The sequence below is a fragment of the Cricetulus griseus genome, assembly GCF_003668045.3.
Source record: "Cricetulus griseus strain 17A/GY chromosome 1 unlocalized genomic scaffold, alternate assembly CriGri-PICRH-1.0 chr1_0, whole genome shotgun sequence".
In the NCBI taxonomy this organism is placed as follows: Eukaryota; Metazoa; Chordata; class Mammalia; order Rodentia; family Cricetidae; genus Cricetulus; species Cricetulus griseus.
Genome location: NW_023276806.1, coordinates 205922118 through 205932722, shown reverse-complemented (window position 1 = coordinate 205932722; position 10605 = coordinate 205922118). Strand labels below are relative to the sequence as shown.

At 39.8% G+C, this 10605-nt stretch overlaps 1 protein-coding gene across 1 annotated transcript in view; it reads left to right on the top strand.

Moving 5' to 3' along the window:
• The first annotated feature begins 352 nt into the window (after positions 1-352).
• Positions 353-10605, top strand: part of Kcnd2 (potassium voltage-gated channel subfamily D member 2) — a 484656-nt gene continuing 474403 nt past the window's right edge. The window contains exon 1 of the mRNA XM_027389958.2: positions 353-1467. Coding sequence (XP_027245759.1) covers positions 353-1467 — 1115 coding nt within the window. The remainder of the gene's footprint in view (positions 1468-10605) is intronic.

Below are 10605 nucleotides of genomic sequence, written 5' to 3'. Positions count from 1 at the left end.
GAGAAGTGAAGACACCTGTTTGAAGAAACGGCTGTCTCCCAAGTCACCTGTGTGCTTACATGTGCCAGGAGGTGCCCTGGTCCAACTGTTGGCAGAGATTTGTTTAGGTTCTATGGAGAGAGATTTTTAGGTCACTGTAATTTTTTCTTAGTATTCCAAATACTTGTCTGAGGGAAACTTGGCCTTCTGAGAACTGTGATTTCACCTGCACCTCCTTGGAATAACCGTGTTCCTGTGAACAGTGTCCCCCAGTGTTGTGTTTGACGTGAAGAAGGAGTGGGGCATTGTGTTACTTTCATTGTGTTACTTTGGGTGACAGTGAACACTTCTGTGACTTACACTTCCAGACAACATGGCAGCCGGTGTTGCAGCATGGCTGCCCTTTGCCAGGGCAGCAGCCATTGGGTGGATGCCTGTTGCCTCGGGGCCTATGCCAGCTCCCCCAAGGCAGGAGAGAAAGAGGACTCAGGATGCTCTAATTGTGCTGAACGTGAGTGGCACCCGCTTCCAGACATGGCAGGACACCCTGGAACGGTACCCGGACACTCTTTTGGGCAGTTCTGAGAGAGACTTTTTCTACCACCCAGAGACCCAACAGTATTTCTTTGACCGTGACCCGGACATCTTCCGTCACATCCTCAATTTCTACCGCACAGGGAAGCTTCACTATCCCCGCCATGAGTGCATCTCTGCTTACGATGAAGAATTGGCCTTCTTTGGCCTCATCCCAGAAATTATTGGCGACTGCTGTTATGAGGAGTACAAGGACCGCAGGCGGGAGAATGCCGAGCGCTTGCAGGATGATGCGGACACTGACAACACGGGAGAGAGTGCGCTGCCCACCATGACTGCTAGGCAGAGGGTCTGGCGGGCCTTTGAGAACCCTCACACCAGCACCATGGCCCTGGTGTTCTACTATGTGACTGGGTTCTTCATTGCTGTCTCGGTCATCGCAAATGTGGTGGAAACAGTTCCATGTGGGTCTAGCCCAGGCCACATAAAAGAACTGCCTTGTGGGGAACGGTATGCAGTGGCCTTCTTCTGCTTGGATACCGCCTGTGTCATGATCTTCACTGTTGAGTACTTACTCCGCCTAGCCGCAGCACCCAGCCGGTACCGTTTTGTGCGCAGTGTCATGAGTATCATCGACGTGGTGGCCATCCTGCCCTATTACATTGGGCTGGTCATGACAGATAATGAGGATGTCAGTGGAGCCTTTGTCACACTCCGAGTCTTTCGAGTCTTCAGGATCTTTAAGTTTTCCCGCCACTCTCAAGGCCTGCGCATCCTGGGGTACACACTGAAGAGCTGTGCGTCAGAATTGGGCTTCCTGCTCTTTTCTCTCACTATGGCTATCATCATTTTTGCTACGGTTATGTTTTACGCAGAGAAGGGGTCATCAGCAAGCAAGTTCACCAGCATCCCAGCAGCCTTCTGGTACACCATCGTCACCATGACAACACTGGGGTAGGTGCCACTGTAGGAAATGGGATGGAGAATGGACAAGGGTGGGTTGATTGTGAATCTCGTAAGGCTTCCTGATACTTTACTGTGGCTACAGTTTTCTCTTAATGGATTTATTAACTCACTAAAGATTTGGAAAACATATTTGGATCTGTGAAATGGGTGTGCCCAAAAGATAGAAAGTACCAGGGAGTTTTAATTAAGTATTAATACGGGAAAGTGACAAGTATAGACTAATTAATAGATACAGATGGCATGTGTTTTCAACCTAAGAACCCTGCATTATTTACACAATTATAAAAATTCTAGATACAATTATCAAAATATTTTTATAATATATCAGTAAGTTACCATATTCATTTTCATTGTGGCTAGCAGGTTATACAGAGAATATTAGACCTGAATGTGGTCCACTATACAAAATTTAACATTGCAAAGTCTAGGTTTGCCCTCTCCCCCTCACCTTTTTAAAAGAAGCATATGGCTCTCATCTCTACAGTTTTCAGAAGCTATGGGTCCCATCAGGCAGAGTCTACAGATTGTCCATCAAATGCACATGGAAGGCAGAACGATGTCCCTGAGACAAACGGTTATCAGAGGCCAGTTGCTGTGTAGAATTATAGGTTCTAAATATCTCCTAGAATTCTTTACTTCATCCTTTTATTTGGGGCATGAAGTTTTGCAAACCAAAGGAATATATTCTGAATCCATGGTTTCTGAAATGGACTTTTAAGGATAGAATTAAGATTATTTAGATGTTATAAAGAAGAATTGTGGGAAATGATTATGAAAGTTACTCATAAACTGCAGAAAAGTGGCAGCACTTGCCACAGTAGAAAAACTAATAAAATAAATGGAAAGACCAAGCTACATTTTTTTTTTTTTTTGAGTTCTTAGATAATCCTTGGAGAGTTTGCCTGTGCTCTTTCTTGAGCTCTGTGCTATGGTTCTTGCCTAGGTTATCAGCCCAAGAAGGATTTGGAAAGGGCTATAAGAAAAAAGTTATTCCCAAGGCTGTGTTTTAAGTTTTATGTTTCTGTCTCATTTAATTGGCTTCTTTAAGTGACATTGTGGTTAAAGTCAATTTTATTGGACACATTGTGATGAACAAAATTCCTCATGTTATATGGCCAACCAGTGGAATATATTTTTATGAGATGAATGTTTGCCTGAGTTAATGAAGAAACTGGCTAAAGTAAAATATAATATTTTGGATTTTGATGAAGTCTCAAGTGTCTTTGAGGGTGTACTGATGGATTTTTAAGACATGAATGAGAGAAACATGCATCCTTTTGTTTTGATTTCCCTTTATTCTCTTGGTCGTTTTGTGATAGATAGGAAAGGATGTGAAGCATATTTGCATTACAAGTGCTTTCCCTTTCTCAGACAGGGATATTGCCCCCTTTTTCCCCCTTCCCTCTCTCTCTTTTTGTCTTGTCCTTGTGTTGTGTGGAATCATGAAAGGACAGTCAGTGTGCATTGCTGTCATGATTTCACATTTGAAAAATGTGAAATACTAAAATACTAAAAAAGATCTATGTTCAAAGGAAAACAAAGGAGGAACTACTAAAAGGCAGTACCATTTAAAATAATGTGGTGGCAGGCAGGATTTTCATGAGGTCTCAGCAAGTCATTTAATGTGGCATAATGTCTCGATGATTGAATGTAGGTATGTATCATTACAAGGAATGGGGACAAGTTGCTAATTTTAAGGATCTGAAATATCCATGCTGGACTTGAGAAGTTAAGGTTAACATTTATTTCTGGAGACATTTCCAATTTTTACCCTATCTTGAAAAATATGTATGCATTCTAGAAAAATGGGGATATGGTAGTAGTAATGATGAGTTTTGTTATATAAATTAGATGCTTTCCAGCATGCTCTTGTGAATGAGTTAAGAAACTGAGTTGTGATACTTAAGCAGAATCTAAGCAATCCATTCTCTCTGTCAGGTAGATAAGCAGATAGAAACAGTTAACTACACATACTTTCCAGAACTTGGAAGCAACATGGGATTGATTTTAAGATTTTAAGTTTTACTGGAGTTGAAAATTTGATTGTTTAAGATAGTCAGCTAATTAATGACTCTGTTGGAAAACAATACTCAGGCTTTGAATATGTAGTCAAAATGAGAATATACGTGAACATTTAGCAAAGCCCATGCTTTACATAATACACAACACTCTCTTGGGAGAATATCTGCAGTTCTTTATCTAAATGTGTTTGCAATATTTTAATTGCTTGAGCAAATAGATTCTTAAATGACTTGTCTTTTTGTTGTTTTATTGTTAGTAGCCTTGTGGCTCTGTGTTATTTAAGAATGGAAATGTTGTAACACATCTGTCCCTGACTTGATCTTTTATGCTGCAACTTTTGAAGGTTAAGCAGTAGTTTTAGCAGTTATCAAGCTGTGTCTGATAGACTTGCAAGAATTTTTTTACCAAACTTTCTAAGTTCTTGTTATGTGACTGTTTATTTTTAATGAAGCTATATTAATTAATTGATGATATTACACTCAAAGGTGATATTCCACATGATGTTATCAGATGTACCACACATAACATTTTCATGAGAAAAAAAAAAAAAAAAAAAAAAAAAAGAAAGTAATCAGGGCATTGTGACTCAGATCTGATAGAATCCAATACTACTTCTGAGGTCACTGCAGACAATATCCATTTGGCTTAGGGTCTTAAGAACTCAGTCTGTCTATCTTGGGATTACGGCATTTACATAATCATGTTTTGCTTCTTAAAACATCTGCTTTATCATAGCCTGCAACATGACTATGCTTACTATGTGTCTAATCTCCCAGTAAAATGTATATAGCTTTAAGGATATTCCTCTTGTAATAGGAAAAGTAGAAAACATTGAAAGCACACTTTAAAAAAGTCAATACAAGTACATCAGGAGAAATCTCTATTTTAATATTTAGACTGAGTGATCTGTGTATCAGTTTCTTTATCTCACCCACCTCCTTTTTAGTGTATTCCTTGACTGACACAGGGCCAGGGGTTACCTCCCTACCCTCCCAACTCCCCTTTCCATAATGCAAACTCCATTGCTTTGAAGGGACTGAGCCCAGAAAGAACAAGCAGCTCCTCTCTCGTCAGGGTTTGGGAGATCATATCCAGTTGATATCTTTTGGTGGGTGGAAGTGCTTGCATAATGCCAAGTTTAAGAAAGTCTAAGTGTTCTCTAATGACAATCGGAAGTTGCTTTACTTCATGCTCCTGACTTGTGAGTTGGAAGCACTCCCAGGGTGCACACGAAACACTTGGAGATTTACTATGGTGTTAGGCAGCATTTATGTTCTCAATCATGTTTTCTAATCATATTGCTCATAATATGAAGTTCAAGAAGTTCAGAAATTCCTTTCTCTGATCTATTCCACCTCTTTAACCTTAAAACCAAGTTGTTTTCTGTATGGGAATAAAAGAGGCTGCGTGGCATTTCTGAAAAGCTCACACTTTAAGATGAAATGCTGTGATTTTTAACTATATGAATTGTATTTTGATTTATGATAATTTGCCAAAAGGTGAGAAGTTGATATATTCACTGGAAAAATACAGTAGAATTACACCTTTGGTCATAGATATTGGTATGGTGGCATCTATTTCTAAAGCCAAATTTGAAAAAAAAATCCCACCTTTATTATATTTAAATTGTAATAGGTTTAGTGATTTCTAATTTTTGTTTGTCTTCTGAGAGGAGGTCTCAGGTATACCACGATAGCTTCTAATCCAATAGGTAGCTGAGTCTGGTTCTAAATTCTTGATGGACCTGCCTCCACATCCCAAATTTTGAGATTCTAGATGTGTGCTATCATAATGCAGTTTGTAAATTTTGCTTGTGAGAAACAGAATGATTGGGTGTCTAGAAGTTAGCCCACTGGTAAAGGGCATATATCGTAGCCTCAGTGTTAAATTAAAGTTATAATAAAAAGAGAGAAAGCAAAGTAATTTTATTGCAATGTTTCTAACAATGAATCATTTCTTCCTAGAATAGTATCATTTGAGACAAATTTATCACACGTATATGATGTTATCTACCAAATAGGACATTTTTATTAATGTGTATCATTGAAAAGAGACAGAAAATGCTTTTTTTTTTTTTTTTTTTTGGACAGCTTCTCATTTTTCATGTCTGGTTGCTCTGGAACTTACTAGGTAGATCATACTATCGTCAAAGACATAACATCTTCTGACTACCTGTCACTATGTAGGTTACACAGGTTTTGGAAAAATTGCAAAATTGTTTGTTTACAAACATTCCCTTTTCCCGGTCACTCTGAGAAATGTGTGGCATCATATTTCCTATCGCTATTGTGTTGATCTGAAAATCTTTTAAGGTAACAGGCAAACAGACTTATGTTCCAGGTAGCTTCCATTTTGATTTCAGTATACTTTAGCATGTATGCAAAATTCTGTATAGTGAATTATTAGACGTTGCCATGGACTTTTAAGGAAATACATAGAAATGAGATACATATTTTTGCTCTTCAGCATCAAAAATAAATCTTAAAAATAGTTTCACTGTATTTTACTATTCAGTTTGAAATAGTATCTGATTACATTTTAAAATATCTTTTAGCATATAAACTGTAAAACTTTGGTTTTCCCTTGATTTCCAGGTGGGAATGTGACAGAAAAAAAATATGTGTGCTAGAAGCTGACACTCTGATTTCCAGTGTGTCTGTGGAGTTCTTCCTTTCCCTTTCTCAGTTCTGCTTGAGATTAATTAACTTTGAAATACTTCTTTTGTTTGTTAAATCACTTATGTCTGAGACTCTGTATGTGTGAGTGTGTGTGTGTGTGGGGGTGGGTGTGTCTGTGGGTGTGGGTGTGTCTGTGTGGTGTGTCTGTGGGTGTGGGTGTGTCTGTGTGTGTGCATGTATGCTTGTATGTGGCCCTGTGAGTGGAGGCCAGAGTTGATGCCAGCTGTCCTCCCTTTTGGACCTTCACTTTCGTTTTTGAGACAAGATCCCTCTGAATCTGGAGTTTGCTGGTTTATCTCAGTTGATGTGCCAGTGAGTTCCCGGAATCTTGGGTTTACCTCCCCAGCACTGGGATTATAAACGCTTCTACATGGAGCTGTTTTATGTGGGTGCTGGGCTTCCAACTGCCATAGTTGCTGACAAGAACTTTATTGAGTCTTCTCAGCTATCTGTTATTTGGTTTTGAATGAGCTGAAGTTTAAATTTTCTCTATTTCTTTTTCATGTTGTTGTAGTCTAGGCTAGCCTCTTACTCCATAGTTAGCGGAAGATGACCTCAAACTCCTGATGCTTTTGTCTCTACCTCCCAAGTGCTGGGGTTATACATTTTGTGCTACCATACCTGGCTTTGAAGTTTGAGTTTCTTATTGCCTGGTTGCTAAGTTCTTAGAGGAGAAAAGATGAGCTTTTATTGAAAGTCTTTCATTTTATACATATGAGAATGTTGTGGATTGCCCATAATTCACATAATGAAAATGTATCGTTAATTTTTTATATTTTATTTTGGTAATTTTTTACATTGCATGTCTGAAAAAATGTGTTGTAACAGTTATCTAGGGGTTGCTTCTCATGCTTCAAAGAGGAGGATGAGTAAGTAAGCAGGCTGTTTATTTCATTAATGCAGTTCATTCCCCCCAGTTCTGAACTCTAACTCTCTGTTCACTCTGTACCATCACTGGTGGTATGAGTGTTATTTCACTGCAGTCTCTGTCCTTATTTATCCAGCCCTCAGGTAGATCATGAAAACACCCAATCACTATCATGCAACTGCATATTCTCCTGCAGTGAACTTTTAGGCCTTTGGAGGAAACTAATTAATGCTACCTGGCCTGATGCAAATGAAAATCAACCAATTATGTTGCCTAATTTACCTTTAAAAAGTTGGTTTGTGAATCCCGAAAATGTACACTGTAAGATCTTTCACTGAAAGAATAAGAACAATGAGGTTAACATTCACTGGGAAGAAGTGTTGTTTTCTGTCACAGCTATAATAATTCATTCCTCTTTTTCCATGCTACATACGTCTTATATTGTCTTCTGAACATGCATGCATGAATGCATATAAGCATATGTGTTTGTGCTCTGACACACACACACACACACACACACACACACACACACACACACACACACACACACACACATTTAGGTCTCAGGCTCTCCAAATATCTAGAAATAAGTTTCAGCTAACTGTTGGAGGATTTCTGGGGTTAGATAGATGCCATCATTCCTCAGGAAATTGTGAAACTGGTTCCCATCTTCCCAAAGGAGTTGTTTCCCTTAGCTCTGGCGGTAGGGACATATGGCTGCCTGTGACCCCTATGAGCATTTCAAGGTCCGTGCTGGCCTCCAGGCTCCCCCAAGATCACAAGGACTGGCTATATGTTTTAAAGTCCACACTAACATCTAGTCCTTCTCACCTCTTCCACCTTAAACTCTCTCCAGCTGCAGGGCTTCACTCCCCTCTGCTACTCATTCTTCTTAAAGCCTGGCTACTCTCACTATCTCTCTTTTACTCCTACTTGCTCTCATTCTCTCTCGCTGTGCTCTGTTGTGTGTGTCTTGCTATCTTACTCTATCTATATCTACTATCCTTTCCTACTCGCCTGCATTCTTACCTCGCCTCCTTGTTCAGTCTTATTTCTTTCTCTGCTCTGGACTCTCAGATATGCCTCCGGCTGCTTGCGCTCTCTCTCTCTCTCTCTCTCTCTCTCTCTCTCTCCTCTCTCTCTCTCTCTCTCTCTCTCTCTCTCTCTCTCTCTCCTACAATAAAAGCATTCCCTAGTAATGGAATGGTCATGTTAGCAGTTTCTCTACTGTGCCTCCTCATGTATATACATGTATGCATGTGTGTATCTGAGTGCATAGTTGAAAGAGGTGATGGAGGCCAGGGAAAGAGTGAGGGAAAGAAGTAGAGAGGGAGACAGGGGAGAGAGAAGAGAGGAGAGAAGGAGGAAGACATAGTTGTCGCACTTACTTCAGAAGCTGGATTGGATGATGTGGGATATTGTCTTAACACCGTAGCATTGGAAACTGCTGTCCCGTGTGGAGTGGAGTGCTGTCCCATCCTTTTTGTGCATATTTACAGGACTCTTTAATTCAGAGGTGTCCGTCTGACTGTTTAGTTTCCCCTTCTGACCTTCATCTCCACCTCCCAGGCCTGCAGCATCTCTATTTGCAATTACACTTGAACTTAGTACCATTTTGTATACCTCATCTGCATTCACTTCTTTCATTCCTAACTAGGTTCAATAGCTTTTGAGATGTGAGTAAGGAGCAATTTTTCTCCATTACTTCCCAAATGTAGAAAATAATCTGTGCTAATACGTTGTCGATTGAGGACTGAGATGATCCTCTTATCCCACAGAGGGTTCCTTAAGTATGGAGCAATTCTTCTCAACGGGCAAGAATATAACTATGGAGGTCAAACTGTGCTTTGTTTTAAATTTATTGTTTCAGATTGGGTCTTCTAATGTAACACAACCCTTCCTCCTTTCATCCCTCCTTCCATCCTTCCCTCCCTTCTCTTCCTTCATTCCTTGTTCCTTCGTTCCTTCCTTCGTTCCTTCCTTCGTTCCTTCCTTCGTTCCTTCCTTCGTTCCTTCCTTCGTTCCTTCCTTCGTTCCTTCCTTCCTTCCTTCCTTCCTTCCTTCCTTCCTTCCTTCCTTCCTCTTTCTTCCCACCTGCTCAGCCCTCCTGCTTTTCTTCTTCTCTTTATTATCATCATTATTTTCCTGGGAGTTACTATGAAGCATCCCCAGTTTATCATCAATAACTATATTCTTCTGCAAAGATAGGAATTAATAGTTGCCTCTGGCTGTTTCTTTAATCTGCCTCCTCTGCGGAAGAATACCTACATTGCAGATGCCCCTGGGGAACAACAGAGGACAAGTACTGTAAGGCGATCAGCAAGGCACTGCCTTTTTTTTTAAGTCCAGTTCAAATCTGAATGGGAGTGGTTGGAGGAACCCCTGGAGTGAAAGTATCTTGATGACTCTTTGTCACTACCAGGCATTTTGTCCCTTACCTATTAGCACAGAATGACAGGGTGTTGTTGTTTTGTTTTGCTTTTGTTTTCTTTTCCATCCAGGTTTACTGATTTACATACAAATAGTGAACTGTTGCCTGCAGGGTATGTGCACTTTAAATGCAGTTGCTATTAGAAAGGTCAGAGGTCTTGTGACTTGTTCAAAACACCCCTTTAACAAAACAAAACAAAACAAAACAAAAATTGCAATTAAAAATAATGAATGAGAACCTAGAATTGTGTGGGTTATGGAATGGGGATGGATCTTGGAGGAGATGGGGTGGGAGAATTGATCAAAATGCAATATATGAAATTCTCAAAGAATTACTTAAGATCTTTTCAAAACTTAAGTAGCTCACAGTTGTAAATGCGAATATAGATCCATATGCTCATTTAGTACAATCAGTTTTGCCTTGGAAATTTTGACAAGTCTGTTATGTAAAGAAAATCTGAATCACATAAAGTGTAGGGGAGTAGGGAACCAGTTACCAGAAGTTAATAATGACAAAAAATAACATTGAGAGAGTAGGATGAAAGTTGAAATCATGTCAGATAGGCTAGGAAGGCTTTGTTCTAAAACAGAATTGCCCCCCTCCAGTAAAGTGGCTCTAATTCTAATATGCCCCCCCCATTTTCTTCCATTTGGGGAGAGCCAGTCACAGTGCTTTTGGAAATTTAGAGTAATACCAGTACCATATACTCTTAGGAAATGAAAATGTGTCCCACAGACTTCAACTTAATTAACATGTCTGTTGAACCCTTGTTAGCTATCACTGACCATAGCAGTAAACTGAGACACGTGCAGAAGTAGTCTTGTGGGAGAGACAGAAAATAAACACAAAGATCCATAAGATAACAGCAGTTTGTGATGACTTCTGTGAAGGCAATAAGTTGTGTTGAGACGTCTGTTGTATTGGAGAGGGCTAGATAAGGACCCTTCGAGAGGGATGAGTGAGGAGAAGACCATTGCCGGGGACAGAATGAAAGTGAGACTGAGAGAATGATGCTTTAAAGGGATGAAGAAAAGGAGTAGAGTTAGGAGCATCCCTTATTCACAATGCTTCAGTCTAGAAGAATTTCAGACTTCTGCAGGTTTTAAAATTTGCAAATGTATAATGAG